General features: G+C 46.7%; 1 protein-coding gene across 1 annotated transcript in view; it reads right to left on the bottom strand.

Annotated features, from left to right (window-relative positions):
* Nucleotides 1–17,468, bottom strand: part of DEAF1 (DEAF1 transcription factor) — a 103,539-nt gene that overhangs the window by 38,682 nt on the left and 47,389 nt on the right. The window contains exons 9-10 of the mRNA XM_038765182.1: nt 12,070–12,198; nt 4,679–4,920 (exon numbers count right to left, since the gene is read on the bottom strand). Of these exons, the coding sequence (XP_038621110.1) occupies nt 4,679–4,920; nt 12,070–12,198 (371 nt within the window). The remainder of the gene's footprint in view (nt 1–4,678; nt 4,921–12,069; nt 12,199–17,468) is intronic.

Genomic DNA, 17,468 nt, shown 5'->3' on the forward strand with positions numbered 1-17,468 from the left:
AATAGAATAGATATGTACAAGTAAAATAAATAAGTAAATAAATAGAGTAATAAATATGTACAACCCGCAGTCACCTTTCTTTTTGGTCCAGGCCTCCCTGATTTCTCGTAGCGAGAAATTACTATAGCTCTTGTCAAGAGAAAACCACCCTTTTATCCCAGGACGTTACTATTCTTTGCTTCGAGAAAACAGGCGGTCTTCAATCAATCAATCAATCATATTTATTGAGCGCTTACTGTGTGCAGAGCACTGTACTAAGCGCTTGGGAAGTACAAGTTGGCAACATATAGAGACGGTCCCTACCCAACAGTGGGCTCACAGTCTAAAAGGGGGAGACGGAGAACAAAACCAAACATACTAACAAAATAAAATAGAATAGAATAGATATGTACAAGTAAAATAAATAGAGTAATAAATATGTACAACCAGCAGTCACCTTTCTTTTTGGTCCAGGCCTCTCTGATTTCTCGTAGCGAGAAATGACTATAGCTCTTGTCAAGAGAAAAACCACCCTTTTATCCCAGGACGTTACTATTCTTTGCTCCGAGAAAACAGGCAGTCTTCAATCAATCAATCAATCAATCAATCGTATTTATTGAGCGCTTGAGTGATTGAGTGAAGGCCCGAAGGGAGGGGCTGCGTGGGCCGCAGTAAGCGCTCAATAAATACGATTGATTGATTGATTGATTCTCCATCTCCCCCTTCTTGACCGTGAGCCCGCTGCTGGGTAGGGACCGCCTCTCGATGTTGCCGACTTGGACTTCCCAAGCGCTTAGTGCAGTGCTCTGCACACAGTAAGCGCTCAATAAATACGATTGATTGATTGATTGATTGTCTGTCTCCCCCTTCTAGACTGTGAGCCCGCTGTTGGGTAGGGACTGCCTCTAGATGTTGCCAACTTGGACTGCCCAAGCACTTAGTGCAGTGCTCTGCACACAGTAAGCGCTCAATAAATACGATTGATTGATTGAGTGATTGAGTGAAGGCCCGAAGGGAGGGGCTGCACGGGCCGCAGTCAGCGCTCAATAAATACGATTGATTGATTGATTGATTGATTCTCCATCTCCCCCTTCTAGACCGTGAGCCTGCTGTTGGGTAGGGACCGTCTCTAGATGCTGCTGACTTGGACTTCCCAAGCGCTTAGTGCAGTGCTCTGCACACAGTAAGCGCTCAATAAATACGAGTGATTGATTGATTGATTGAGTGAGTGAGTGAAGGCCCGAAGGGAGGGGCTGCGCGGGCCGCAGTAAGCGCTCAATAAATACGATTAATTGATTGATTGATTCTCCGTCTCCCCCTTCTAGACCGTGAGCCCACTGTTGGGGAGGGACCGCCTCTCGATGTTGCCGACTTGGACTTCCCAAGCGCTTAGTGCAGTGCTCTGCACACAGTCAGCGCTCAATAAACACGACTGATTGATTGACTGATTGACTGAGTGAGTGAAAGCCCGAAGGGAGGGGCTGCGCGGGCCGCAGTAAGCGCTCAGTAAATATGATTGATTGATTGATTGATTCTCTGTCTCCCCCTTCTATCAATCAATCAACCAATCGTATTTATTGAGCACTTACTGTGTGCAGAGCACTGGACTAAGCGCTTGGGAAGTACAAGTTGGCAACATAGAGAGACTGGTCCCTACCCAAAAGTGGGTAGGGCCCTTCAAGGCCCTACTGAAAGCTCACCTCCTCCAGGAGGCCTTCCCAGACTGAGCCCCTTCCTTCCTCTCCCCCTACTCGCCCCCCTCTCCATCCCCCCCATCTTACCTCCTTCCCTTCCCCACAGCACCTGTATAGATGTATATTTGTTTGTACATATTTATTCCTCCATTTATTTGTTTATTTATTTTACTTGTACATATCTATTCTATTTCTTTTATTTTGTTAGTATGTTTGGTTTTGTTCTCCGTCTCCCCCTTCTAGACTGTGAGCCCACTGTTGGGTAGGGACCGTCTCTAGATGTTGCCAGCTTGGACTTCCCAAGCGCTTAGTCCAGTGCTCTGCACACAGTAAGCGCTCAATAAATACGATCGATTGGTTGATTGATTGATTGATTGAGCCACGCTGCTTCTCTTGGGGATCAGGGCCGGGTGTTGTTGGTCTAAACTTGAAGGCTGCTGGCTGGGGAGGGAGAGGGAGAGGGGTGGGAAGCACAAGGACGTGTTTTTCTCCGCGGAGGTTTAAGAGGGTTTTGGGTCAGTTCCAAAGTGACAAGTTCTCCAAGTTGTTCCTGGAAGGCTAGTAATAATAATAATAATAATAATAATAATAATAATAATAATGATAATGATAACGGTAATGGTAATAATAATAAGCGCTCAATAAATACGATTGGTGATGATGATGATGGGCTCACAGTCAGTGCTCTGCACACAGTAAGTGCTCAATAAATGAGTGACTGTTTGATTGATTGATTGATTGAGTGAAGGCCCGAAGGGAGGGGCTGCGCAGGCCGCAGTAAGCGCTCAGTAAATATGATTGATTGATTCTCTGTCTCCCCCTTCTATCAATCAATCAATCAATCGTATTTATTGAGCGCTTACTGTGTGCAGAGCACTGGACTAAGCGCTTGGGAAGTACAAGTTGGCAACATATGGAGACCGTCCCTACCCAACAGCGGGTTCACAGTCAGTGCTCCGCACACAGTAAGTGCTCAATAAATATGAGTGATTGATTGATTGAGTGAGTGAAGGCCCGAAGGGAGGGGCTGCGCGGGCCGCAGTAAGCTCTCACTAAATACGACTGACTGATTGATTGATTGATTCTCCGTCTCCCTCTTCTAGACCGTGAGCCCGTTGTTGGTTGGGACCGTCTCTAGATGCGGCCGACTTGGACTTCCCAAGCACTTAGAACAGTGCTTCACACATAGTAAGCGCTCAATAGACACGACTGATTGATTGAGTGATTGAGTGAAGGCCCGAGTAAGTGCTCAATAAACACGACTGATTGATTGAGTGGTTGAGTGAAGGCCCGAAGGGAGGGGCTGCGCGGGCCGCAGTAAGCGCTCAGTAAATATGATTGATTGATTGATTGATTCTCTGTCTCCCCCTTCTATCAATCAATCGTATTTATTGAGCGCTTACTGTGTGCAGAGCACTGGACTAAGCGCTTGGGAAGTACAAGTTGGCAACATATGGAGACCGTCCCTACCCAACAGCGGGCTCACAGTCAGTGCTCCGCACACAGGAAGTGCTCAATAAATATGAGCGATTGATTGATTGATTGATTGAGTGAGTGAAGGCCCGAAGGGAGGGGCTGCGCGGGCCGCAGTAAGCTCTCACTAAATACGATTGACTGATTGATTGATTGATTGATTCTCTGTCTCTCTCTTCTAGACCGTGAGCCCGTTGTTGGTTGGGACCGTCTCTAGATGCTGCCGACTTGGACTTCCCAAGCGCTTAGAACAGTGCTTCACACATAGTAAGCGCTCAATAGACACGACTGATTGATTGAGTGATTGAGTGAAGGCCCGAGTAAGTGCTCAATAAACACGACTGATTGATTGATTGAGTGAAGGCCCGAAGGGAGGGGCTGCGCGGGCCGCAGTAAGCGCTCAGTAAATATGATTGATTGATTGATTGATTCTCTGTCTCCCCCTTCTATCAATCAATCAATCGTATTTATTGAGCGCTTACTGTGTGCAGAGCACTGGACTAAGTGCTTGGGAAGTACAAGTTGGCAACATATGGAGACAGTCCCTACCCAACAGTGGGCTCACAGTCAGTGCTCCGCACACAGGAAGTGCTCAATAAATAAGAGCGATTGATTGATTGAGTGAATCAATCAATCAATCGTATTTATTGAGCGCTTACTATGTGCAGAGCACTGTACTAAGCGCTTGGGAAGTACAAATTGGCAACACATTCGAGTGAAGGCCCGAAGGGAGGGGATGCGCGGGTCGCAGTAAGCTCTCACTAAATACGACTGACTGATTGATTGATTGATTCTCTGTCTCCCTCTTCTAGACCGTGAGCCCGTTGTTGGTTGGGACCGTCTCTAGATGCTGCCGACTTGGACTTCCCAAGCGCTTAGAACAGTGCTTTACACATAGTAAGCGCTCAATAAACACGACTGATTGAGTGATTGAGTGAAGGCCCGAGTAAGTGCTCAATAAACACGACTGATTGATTGAGTGATTGAGTGAAGGCCCGAGTAAGTGCTCAATAAACACTTACCCATTCCTCCCTTCAAGGCCCTGCTGAGAGCTCACCTCCTCCAGGAGGCCTTCCCAGACTGAGCCCCTTCTTTCCTCTCCCCCTCGTCCCCCTCTCCATCCCCCCGTCTTACCTCCTTCCCTTCCCCACAGCACCTGTATATATGTATATATGGTTGTACATATTTATTACTCTATTTATTTATTTATTTATTTATTTTCCTTGTACATTTCTATCCTACTTATTTTATTTTGTTGGTACGTTTGGTTCTGTTCTCTGTCTCCCCCTTTTAGACTGCGAGCCCACTGTTGGGTAGGGACCGTCTCTATGTGTTGCCAATTTGTACTTCCCAAGCGCTTAGTACAGTGCTCTGCACATAGTAAGCGCTCAATAAATACGATTGATTGATTGATTGAGTGATTGAGTGAAGGCCCGAAGGGAGGGGCTGCGCGGGCCGCAGTAAGCGCTCAATAAATAGGATCGATTGATTGATCGAAGGTCCGAAGGGAGTGTCCGCGGGCCGCGCGTTACCTCTTTGCGGTCCCCGTCGGGCGGGATTTTGTCGTGGGCGAGGGCAGAGGTGGCACTGGCCTGCTTGGCCTGTTCCAGCAGGGTCTTGAGCTGCTGGGCGGTGCTGAGGAGCGAGTTGACCATCTCCTCCAGGTAGAGCCAGCTGCGTGGGTCGGGGGCGTCCAGCCCGTTGGCTCCCGGCCCGCCCGCGGCCTTGCTGGGGGTCTGCGGGGGCACCGCCAGGGCGGGCAGCGACGTCAGCACTGCGGGCACCGCCACCGCCGCCGGGCACACAGACAGGGAGAGAGAGAGAGAGAGAGAGATGGAGTGGCAGCGTGGGTTCGCCACATGTCTGCTGTGTGACCTTGGGTAAGTCACTTCACTTCTCTAAGCCTCGGTTCCCTCGTCTGTAAAATGGGGGTGGAGACCGCGAGCCCCACGGCCGACAGGGGCTGTGTCCAACCTGATTTGCTTGTATCCACCCCAGCGCTTAGTACAGTGCCTGGCCCATATGAGCCCGTTGTTGGGTAGAGATTGTCTCTATCTGTTGCCCAATTGTACTTTCCAAGCGCTTAATACAGTGCTCTGCACGCAGTAAGCGCTCGATAAATACGACAGTGAATAAATACCATAATTATTATTATGAACCCTGCCCACGTCACCTGTGTATCTGGAAACCTAAGAGAGCCACATTAAACAGGTGGAGATTGTCTCTATCTGCTGCCGAATTGTACTTTCCAAGCGCTTAATACAGTGCTCTGCACACAGTAAGCGCTTGATAAATACGACAATGAATTAATACCATAATTATTATTATGAACCCTTCCCACGTCGCCTGTGTATCAGTAAACCTAAGAGAGCCACATTAAACAGGTAGGGATTGTCTCTATCTGTTGCCGAATTGCACTTTCCAAGCGCTTAATACAGTGCCCTGCACACAGTAAGCGCTCGATAAATACAACAATGAATAAATACCCTAATTATTATTACGAACCCTTCCCACGTCGCCTGTGTATCAGTAAACCTAAGAGAGCCACATTAAACAGGTAGAGATTGTCTCTATCTGTTGCCAAATTGTACTTTCCAAGCGCTTAATACAGTGCTCTGCACACAGTAAGCACTCAATAAATACAATAAATAAATATTTATTTATTTATTTATTTTACTTGTACATATCTGTTCTATTTATTTTATTTTGTTAATATGTTTGGCTTTGTTCTCTGTCTCCCCCTTCTAGACTGTGAGCCCACTGTTGGGTAGGGACCGTCTCTATATGTTGCCAACTTGGACTTCTCAAGCGCTTAGTCCAGTGCTCTGCACACAGTAAGCGCTCAATAAATGCGATTGATTGATTGATAAATACGACAATGAATAAATCCCGTAATTATTATTATGAACCCTTCCCACGTCGCCTGTGTATCAGTAAACCTAAGACAGCCACATTAAACAGGTAGAGATTGTCTCTATCTGTTGCCGAATTGTACTTTCCAAGCGCTTAATACAGTGCTCTGCACACAGTAAGCACTCAATAAATACGACAGTGAATAAATACCATAATTATTATTATGAACCCTGCCCACGTTGCCTGTGTATCAGTAAACCTAAGACAGCCACATTAAACAAGTAGGGATTGTCTCTATCTGTAGCTGAATTGTACTTTCCAAGCGCTTAATACAGTGCTCTGCACACAGTAAGCGCTCGATAAATACAATAAATAAATATTTATTTATTTATTTATTTTACTTGTACATATCTGTTCTATTTATTTTATTTTGTTAATATGTTTGGTTTTGTTCTCTTTCTCCCCCTTCTAGACTGTGAGCCCACCGTTGGGTAGGGACCGTCTCTATATGTTGCCAACTTGTACTTCCCAAGTGCTTAGTACAGTGCTCTGCACACAGTAAGTGCTCAATAAATATGATTGATTGATTAATACGACAGTGAATAAATACCATAATTATTATTATGAACCCTGCCCACGTCGCCTGTGTATCAGTAAACCTAAGACAGCCACATTAAACAGGTAGAGACTGTCTCTATCTGTTGTCGAATTGTACTTTCCAAGCGCTTAATACAGTGCTCTGCACACAGTAAGCGCTCAATAGATACGACAGTGAATAAATACCATAATTATTATTATGAACCCTTCCCACGTCGCCTGTGTATCAGTAAACCTAAGAGAGCCACATTAAACAGGTAGAGATTGTCTCTATCTGTTGCCCAATTGTACTTTCCAAGTGCTTAATACAGTGCTCTGCACACAGTAAGCGCTCGATAAATACGATAAATAAATATTTATTTATTTATTCATTTATTTTACTTGTACATATCTATTCTATTTATTTTATTTTGTTAATATGTTTGGTTTTGTTTTCTGTCTCCCCCTTATAGACTGTGAGCCCACCGTTGGGTAGGGACTGTCTCTATGTGCTGTACTTGTACTTCCCAAGCGCTTAGTACAGTGCTCTCAACACAGTAAGCGCTCAATAAATACGATTGATTGATTGATAAATACGACAATGAATAAATACCATAATTATTATTATGAACCCTGCCCACGTCGCCTGTGTATCAGTAAACCTATGAGAGCCACATTAAACAGGTAGAGGTTGTCGAATTGTACTTTCCAAGCGCTTAATACAGTGCTCTGCACACAGTAAGCGCTCGATAAATACGATAAATAAATAGTTATTTATTTATTTTACTTGTACATATCTATTCTATTTATTTTATTTAGTTAATATGTTTGGTTTTGTTCTCTGTCTCCCCCCTTCTAGACTGTGAGCTCACCGTTGGGTAGGGACCGTCTCTAGATGTTGCCAACTTGTACTTCCCAAGCGCTTAGTCCAGTGCTCTGCACACAGTAAGCGCTCAATAAATACGATTGATTGATTGATAAATACGACAGTGAACAAATACCATAATTATTATTATGAACCCTGCTCACGTTGCCTGTGCATCAGTAGAGCCACATTAAATACCGAGGCCCAAAAGTTGAGGTTTTTTCCACCGTGGCAGCATCAGCCAAGTTCAGCACTTTGATCGAGAAGATTCGTTAATTTTAGAAGTGTTAATTAGGAGGAACTGCGACCCGATTCTTTGCAATAAGACCTGAAGGCTTCAGTCGCTGAATTACATTCGCAAGTGGGGCGGGAGCAAGAATAAGGAATAAGGCGTGGGACAGAGCAAGAGTCGGGGTTTTAATCTGGGCTGGAAGGAGAAGCAGCCTGGTTTATATTAATAATAATAATAATGACATTTATTAAGCGCTTACTATGCGCAAAGCACTGTTCTAAGCGCTGGGGAGGTTACAAGGTGATCAGGTTGTCCCCCGTGGGGCTCACAGTCTTAATCCTCATTTTACAGATGAGGTAACTGAGGCTCAGAGAAGTGAAGTGACTTGCCCAAAGTCCCACAGCTGACAATTGGCGGAGCCGGGATTTGAACCCATGACCTCTGACTGGAACCCATGACCAATTAATTAATTAATTAATTGCTGGAGCCGAGATTGGAACCCATGACCTCTGACTCCAAAGCCCGGGCTCTTTTCCACTGAGCCACGCTGCTTGGGAGTCAGAGGCCGTGGGTTCTAATCCCGGCTCCGCCACTTGCCTGCTGTGTGACCGCGGGGAAGTCACTTCCCTATTTATAATGGCAATTTTATTAAGCGCTTACTATGTGCAAAGCACTGGTCTAAGCGCTGGGGAGGTTACAGTGTGATCAGGTTGTCCCACGGGGGGCTCACAGTCTTCATCCCCACTTTACCGATGAGGTTAATGAGGCCCAGAGAAGTGAAGTGACTGGCCTGAAGTCACACAGCTGACAACTAGAACAGTGCACTGCACACAGTAAGCGCTTAATAAATGCCATCAATTAATTAATTAATTGCTGGAGCCGAGATTGGAACCCATGACCTCCGACTCCAAAGCCCGGGCTCTTTTCCACTGAGCCGCACGGCTGCTTGGGAGTCAGAGGCCATGGGTTCTAATCCCGGCTCCGCCACTTGCCCGCTGTGTGACCGCGGGGAAGTCACTTCCCTATTTATAATGGCATTTTTATTAAGCGCTTACTATGTGCAGAGCACTGGTCTAAGCGCTGGAGAGGTTACAGTGTGATCAGGTTGTCCCACGGGGGGCTCACAGTCTTCATCCCCATTTTACCGATGAGGTTAATGAGGCCCAGAGAAGTGAAGTGACTGGCCCAAAGTCACACAGCTGACAATTAGAACAGTGCACTGCACACAGTAAGTGCTTAATAAATGCCATCAATTAATTAATTAATTAGCGGAGCCGAGATTGGAACCCATGACCTCTGACTCCAAAGCCCGGGCTCTTTTCCACTGAGCCACGCTGCTTGGGAGTCAGAGGCCGTGGGTTCTAATCCCGGCTCCGCCACTTGCCTGCTGTGTGACCGCGGGGAAGTCACGTCCCTATTTATAATGGCATTTTTATTAAGCGCTTACTATGTGCAGAGCACTGGTCTAAGCGCTGGGGAGGGTACAGTGTGATCAGGTTGTCCCACGGGGGGCTCACAGTCTTCATCCCCACTTTACCGATGAGGTTAATGAGGCCCAGAGAAGTGAAGTGACTGGCCCAAAGTCACACAGCTGACAATTGAAGTGGGTCTCTTGTACATATTTATTTATTTATTTTACTTGTACATATCTATTCTATTTATTTTATTAGTATGTTTGGTTTTGTTCTCTGTCTCCCCCTTCTAGACTGTGAGCCCACTGTTGGGTAGGGACCGTCTCTATATGTTGCCAAGTTGTACTTCCCAAGCGCTTAGTACAGTGCTTTGCACACAGTAAGCGCTCAATAAATACGATTGATTGATTGCCTCGCATCTCTTTCATGCATTCCATCGTGTCCATTAATAATAATAATAATAATGATGGCATTTATTAAGCCCCCCTTCTCCGTCCCCCCATCTTACCTCCTTCCCTTCCCCACAGCACCTGTATATACGTTTGTACATATTTATTACTCTATTTATTTATTTTACCTGTACATATCTATTCTATTTATTTTATTTTGTTAGTATGTTTGGTTTTGTTCTCTGTCTCCCCCTTTTAGACTGTGAGCCCACTGGTGGGTAGAGACCGTCTCTACATGCTGCCAACTTGTACTTCCCAAGTGCTTAGTACAGTGCTCTGCACACAGTAAGCGCTCAATAAATATGATTGATTGATTGATAGAAGTAACTGGCCCGAAGTCACACAGCTGACAATTAGAACAGTGCACTGCACACAGTAAGTGCTTAATAAATGCCATCAATTAATTAATTAATTGCTGGAGCTGAGATTGGAACCTATGACCTCTGACTCCAAAGCCCGGGCTCTTTTCCACCGAGCCACGCTGCTTGGGAGGCAGCGGCCGTGGGTTCTAATCCCGGCTCCGCCACTTGCCTGCTGTGTGACCGCGGGGAAGTCACTTCCCTTTTTATAATGGCATTTCTATTAAGCGCTTACTATGTGCAGAGCACTGGTCTAAGCGCTGGGGAGGTTACAGTGTCATCAGGTTGTCCCACGGGGGGGCTCACAGTCTTCATCCCCACTTTACAGTTGAGGCCCAGAGAAGTGAAGTGACTGGCCCGAAGTCACACAGCTGACAACTAGAACAGTGCACTGCACACAGTAAGCGCTTAATAAATGCCATCAATTAATTAATTAATTAGCGGAGCCGAGATTGGAACCCATGACCTCTGACTCCAAAGCCCGGGCTCTTTTCCACCGAGCCACGCTGCTTGGGAGTCAGAGGCCGTGGGTTCTAATCCCGGCTCCGCCACTTGCCCGCTGTGTGACCGCGGGGAAGTCACTTCCATTTTTATAATGGCATTTCTATTAAGCTCTTACTATGAGCAAAGCACTGGTCTAAGCGCTGGGGAGGGTACAGTGTGATCAGGTTGTCCCACGGGGGGCTCACAGTCTTCATCCCCACTTTACCGATGAGGTTAATGAGGCCCAGAGAAGTGAAGTAACTGGCCCGAAGTCACCCAGCTGACACAGCCCCCTTCTAGACTGTGAACCCACTGTTGGGTAGGGACTGTCTCTATGTTGCCAGCTTGTACTTCCCAAGCGCTTAGTACAGTGCTCTGCACACAGTAAGCGCTCAATAAATACGATTGATTGATTGATTGATTGAATTTATTACTCTATTTATTACTCTATTTATTACTCTATTTATTTATTTATTTTACTTGTACATTTCTATCCTACTTATTTTATTTTGTTGGTATGTTTGGTTCTGTTCTCTGTCTCCCCCTTTTAGACTGTGAGCCCACTGTTGGGTAGGGACTATCTCTATGTGATGCCAATTTGTACTTCCCAAGCGCTTAGTACAGTGCTCTGCACATAGTAAGCGCTCAATAAATACGATTGATTGATTGATTGATTGCTTGATTGAATTAGAACAGTGCACTGCACACAGTAAGCGCTTAATAAATGCCATCAATTATTAATTAATTAATTGCTGGAGCTGAGATTGGAACCCATGACCTCTGACTCCAAAGCCCGGGCTCTTTCCACTGAGCCACGCTGCTTCTCTGCTTCACTGCCCTGGGCCTCGGTTCCCTCATCTGCAAAATGGGGATTTAATCCCTCTTCTCCCCATCCTCCTTAGACCGTGAGCCCCACGGGGGATAGGGACCGTGCCCGACCTGATTACTTTTGTATCTAGCTCGGCGCTTAGCACACAGTTGTGAGCCCCTCGTGGGACAACCTGATCACCTTCATTCATTCATTCCATCGTATTTATTGAGCGCTTACTGTGTGCAGAGCACTGGACTAAGCGCTTGGGAAGTCCGAGTTGACAACAATATAGAGCCGGTCCCTACCCAACAGCGGGCTCACAGTCGAGAAGGGGGAGACAGAGAACGAAACAAAACGTATTAATAAAATAAAATAAATAGAATAAATATGTACAAATAGAGTAATAAATATGTACAAACATATATACATATATACATCATCATCATCATCATCAATCGTATTTATTGAGCGCTTACTATGTGCAGAGCGCTGTACTAAGCGCTTGGGAAGTACAAATTGGCAACATATAGAGACAGTCCCTACCCAACAGTGGGCTCACAGTCTAAAAGGGGGTAGACGGAGAACAAAACCAAACATACTAACAAAATAAAGTAAATAGAATAGATATGTACAAATAAATCAAATAAATAAATAGAGTATAAAAATATGTACAAACGTATATACATATATACAGGTGCTGTGGGGAGGGGAAGGAGGTAAGGCGAGGGGGGATGGGGAGGGGGAGGAGGGGGACACCTTGCAACCTCCCCAGCGCTTAGAACAGTGCTTTGCACATAGTAAGCGCTTAATAAATGTTATTATTATTATTATTATTATTATTATTAAATACCAATCGCCCCCTTACCCCCTGTGCCTGACTCACCGATTTTGGGGTGGGAGGTGGGCAGCGCGGCTTCTGGAAAGGGCGAGATGGGGCAGTTGTCCTGGTAACTGGGGTAGTGAGGCTCTGGCTGTCGCCCCCGGCAAGGCTGCTGGATACCTGCCTCTTGCCCTGTTGGGATAATAATTATATGTTTATACGTATTTATTACTCTATTTATTTTATTTGTACATATTTATTCTATTTATTTTATTTTGTTACTATGTTTTGTTTTGTTCTCTGTCTCCCCCTTCTAGACCGTGAGCCCAATGTTGGGTAGGAACCGTCTCTATATGTCGCCAACTTGGACTTCCCATTCGCTTAGTACAGTGCTCTGCACACAGTAAGCGCTCAATAAATACAATTGAATGAATGAATGAATGAATGAATAACGGCAAAGCACTGTTCTAAGCGCTGGGGAGGTTACAAGGTGATCAGGTGGTCCCTCGTGAGCCCACTGTTGGGTAGGGACTGTCTCTATATGTTACCAACTTGTACTTCCCAAGCGCTTAGTACAGTGCTCTGCACACAGTAAGTGCTCAATAAATACGATTGATGATGATGATGATCCCCATTTTACAATAATAATAATAATAATGGCATTTATTAAGCGCTTACTATGTGCAAAGCACTGTTCTAGGCGCTGGGGAGGGTACAAGGTGATCAGGTTGTCCCACAGGGGCTCACAGTCTTCATCCCCATTTTCCAGATGAGGGAACTGAGGCCCAGAGAAGTGAAGTGACTTGCCCAGAGTCACCCAGCTGACAAGTGGCGGAGCCGGCATTTGAACCCATGACCTCGGACTCCAAAGCCCGGGCTCTTTCCACTGCAACACGCTGCTTCTCATTTTACAGACTGAGGCACGGAGACGTGAAGTGACTGGCCCAAAGTCACCCAGCTGACAGTTGGTGGAGCCAGGATTTGAACCCATGACCTCTGCCGCCAAAGCCCGGGCTCTTTCCACCGAGCCACGCTGCTTCTCTGACAACAGGTGGTCCTAAGTAGCAGCGTGGCCTGCTGGCTAGAGCCCGGGCCTGGGAATCAGAGGACCTGGGTTCTAATCCCGGCTCCGCCACTCGTCTGCTGTGCGACCTTGGACGAGTCACTTCACTTCTCGGAGCCTCAGTTCCCTCATCTGTCAAATGGGGATGAGGACTGGGAGCCCCACGTGGGACGTGGATTGTGTCCAACCGGATCCGGCCCTGCTGAGAGCTCACCTCCTCCAGGAGGCCTTCCCAGACTGAGCCCCTTCTTTCCTCTCCCCCTCGTCCCCCCTCCATCCCCCCGTCTTACCTCCTTCCCTTCCCCACAGCACCTGTATATATGTATATATGGTTGTACATATTTATTACTCTATTTATTTATTCATTTATTTATTTTACTTGTACATTTCTATCCTACTTATTTTATTTTGTTGGTATGTTTGGTTCTGTTCTCTGTCTCCCCCTTTTAGACTGTGAGCCCACTGTTGGGTAGGGACTGTCTCTATGTGATGCCAATTTGTACTTCCCAAGCGCTTAGTACAGTGCTCTGCACATAGTAAGTGCTCAATAAATACGATTGATTGATTGATTGATTGATCAGCTTGGATCTATTTCGGCAGTCAGGACCGTGCCTGCCACGTAACAGCAATAATAACAATTATGGTATTTGCTAAGCGCCTACTATCACCATCATCATCAATCGTATTTATTGAGCGCTTACTGTGTGCAGAGCACTGGGCTAAGCGCTTGGGAAGTACAAGTTGGCAACATATAGAGATAGTCCCTACCCAACAGTGGGCTCACAGTCTAAAAGGGGGAGACAAAACCAAACATACTAACAAAATAAAATAAATAGAATAGATATGTACAAGTAAAAAAAATAGAGTAATAAATATGTACAAACATATATACATATATACAGGTATATACTATGTGCCAAGCACTGTTCTAAGCGCTGGGGGGGATACAAGGTAATCAGGTTGTCTCACGTGGGGCTCGCATAGTAAGCCTCACTTAATAAATACCATAAAAAAAGGGATTACTACATGTCAACCGCTGTTCTAAGCACTAGGGTAGATACAAGTTGATCAGGTTGTTCAAAGTCCCTGCTCCATATAATAATAATAATAATAATAATAATGATGGTATTTATTAAGTGCTTACTATGAGCCAAGCACTGTTCTAAGCGCTGCGGGAGCTATAAGGTGATCAGGTTGTCCCAGGTGGGGCTCACAGTCTTCATCCCCATTTTACAGATGAGGGAACTGAGGCCCGGAGAAGTGGAGTGACTTGCCCAAAGTCACCCGGCTGACAAGTGATGGACTTGGGATTCGAACCCATGACCTCTGACGCCAGAGCCCGCCCTCTTTCCACGGAGCCACGCTGCTTTTCGAGCCATATGGGGCTCCCAGCCTAAAGGGGAAGGAGAACAGGGGTTGAATCCCCTTTGGAGGTCGATCCAATAATAATCATCAATCGTATTTATTGAGCGCTTACTGTGTGCAGAGCACTGTACTAAGCGCTTATAATAATGATGGCATTTATTAAGCGCTTACTATGTGCAAAGCACTGTTCTAAGCGCTGGGGGGGAATACAAGGTGATCAGGTTGTCCCACGGGGGGCTCACAGTCTTCATCCCCATTTTACAGATGAGGGAGCTGAGGCCCGGAGAAGTGGAGTGACTTGCCCAAAGTCACCCAGCTGACAAGTGGCGGACTTGGGATTCGAACCCATGACCTCTGACGCCAAAGCCCGCCCTCTTTCCGCGGAGCCACGCTGCTTTTCGAGCCATATGGGGCTCCCAGCCTAAAGGGGAAGGAGAACAGGGATTGAATCCCCTTTGGAGGTCGATCCAATAATAACCATCAATCGTATTTATTGAGCGCTTACTGTGTGCAGAGCACTGTACTAAGTGCTTATAATAATGATGGCATTTATTAAGCGCTTACTATGTGCAAAGCACTGTTCTAAGCGCTGGGGGAGAATACAAGGTGATCAGGTTGTCCCATGGGGCGCTCACAGTCTTCATCCCCATTCTACAGATGAGGGAACTGAGGCCCAGAGAAGTGAAGTGACTTGCCCAAAGTCACCCAGCTGACAAGTGGCGGACTTGGGATTCGAACCCATGACCTCTGACGCCAAAGCCCGCCCTCTTTCCGCGGAGCCACGCTGCTTTTCGAGCCATATGGGGCTCCCAGCCTAAAGGGGAAGGAGAACAGGGATTGAATCCCCTTTGGAGGTCGATCCAATAATAACCATCAATCGTATTTATTGAGCGCTTACTGTGTGCAGAGCACTGTACTAAGCGCTTATAATAATGATGGCATTTATTAAGCGCTTACTATGTGCAAAGCACTGTTCTAAGCGCTGGGGGAGAATACAAGGTGATCAGGTTGTCCCACGGGGGGCTCACAGTCTTCATCCCCATTTTACAGATGAGGGAGCTGAGGCCCGGAGAAGTGGAGTGACTTGCCCAAAGTCACACAGGTGACAAGTGGCGGAGGCAGGATTTGAACCCATGACCTCTGACTCCAAAGCCCAGGCTCTTTCCACTGAGCCACGCTGCTTCTCTAAGCTAACCCGGTCCAAGCTAATCGGGTTGCACGCCGTCCATTTACCACACTCTTAATCCCCGTATTAATGACGAGGTAACCGAGGCCCAGAGAAATCCAGTGCTTAGAACAGTGCTTTGCACATAGTAAGCGCTTAATAAATGCCATCAAAAAAAAAAAATGAAGTGACTTGCCCAAGGTCACCCAGCAGATGCGTGGTGGAGCCAGGATTAGAACCCATGACCTCCGACACCCAGGCCTGTGTGCTCTTAGGCCGTGCTCCTTCCCGGATGAAAGAATCAGTAAGAGTTTAGGGATACAGGGACGTAAGTGCTGTGGGGCCGGGGGACGCATCACCCTGCTTAATCAATCAATCAATCGTATTTATTGAGCGCTTACTGTGTGCGGAGCACTGTACTAAGCGCTTGGGAAGTACAAGTTGGAAGAGAGGCAGCGTGGCCTGCTGGTTAGAGCCCAGGCCTGGGACTCAGAAGGACCTGGGTTCTCATCCCGGCTTCGCCCCTTGTCAGCTGGGTGACGTTGGGCGAGGCACTTTCATTCATTCATTCATTCATTCATTCATTCGTATTTATTGAGCGCTTACTGTGTGCAGAGCACTGGACTAAGCGCTTGGGAAGTACAGGTTGGCAACATCTAGAGACAGTCCCTACCCAACAGTGGGCTCACAGTCTAGAAGGGGGAGACTTCACTTTCATTCATTCATTCAATCATATTTATTGAAGTGCTTACTGTGTGCAGAGCACTGGACTAAGCGCTTGGGAAGTACAAGTTGGCAACATTCATTCATTCAGTCATATTTATTGAGAGCTTACTGTGTGCAGAGCACTGGACTATGCACTTGGGAAGTACAGGTTGGCAGCATCTAGAGACGGTCCCTACTCAACAGTGGGCTCACAGTCTAGAAGGGGGGAGGCTTCACTTCTCTGGCCCTCAGCATGGCTCTGTACTTCACGCCACTGCCCGGACTGTCCTTGTCCAGAAACGCTCTGGGCATATCACTCCCCTCCTCACAAATCTCCAGTGGCTACCAATCAACCTACGCATCAGGCGGAAACTCCTCCCCCTGGGCTTCCAGGCTGTCCATCCATCCATCCATCCATCCCCTGGCCCCCTCCTCCCTCCCGTCCCTTCTCTCCTTCTCCAGCCCAGCCCGCACCCTCCGCTCCTCTGCCACCGCTAATCTTCTCACCGTACCTCATTCATGCCTGTCAATCAATCAATCAATCAATCGTATTTACTGAGCGCTTACTGTGTGCAGAGCACTGTACTAAGCGCTTGGGAAGTACAAGTTGGCAACATATCCCACCATCGACCCCCGGCCCACGTCCTCCCCCGGGCCCGGAATGCCCCCAATCCCTCCGCCCATCCACCAAGCTCGCTCTCTTCCTCCCTTCAAGGCCCTACTGAGAGCTCACCTCCTCCAGGAGGCCTTCCCACACTCAGCCCCTTCCTTCCTCTCCCCCTCATCCCCCTCTCCATCTCCCCCCATCTTACCTCCTTCCCTTCCCCACAGCACCTGTATATATGTATATATGTTTGTACAGATTTATTACTCTATTTATTTATTTTACTTGTCCATATCTAGTCTATTTATTTTATTAATAAATGCTTAATATTAATTTTATAATATTAATATTATAACAAACGTATTTTGTTAATACATTTGGTTTTGTTGTCTGTCTCCCCCTTCTAGACTGTGAGCGCACTGTTGGGTAGGGACCGTCTCTAGATGTTGCCAACCTGGACTTCCCAAGCGCTTAGTCCAGTGCTCTGCACACAGTAAGCGCTCAATAAATACAACTGATTGATTGATCGATTCCAAGCCGTCCATCCCCTCGCCCCCTTC

Source organism: Tachyglossus aculeatus, chromosome 22 (genome assembly GCF_015852505.1).
Source record: "Tachyglossus aculeatus isolate mTacAcu1 chromosome 22, mTacAcu1.pri, whole genome shotgun sequence".
In the NCBI taxonomy this organism is placed as follows: Eukaryota; Metazoa; Chordata; class Mammalia; order Monotremata; family Tachyglossidae; genus Tachyglossus; species Tachyglossus aculeatus.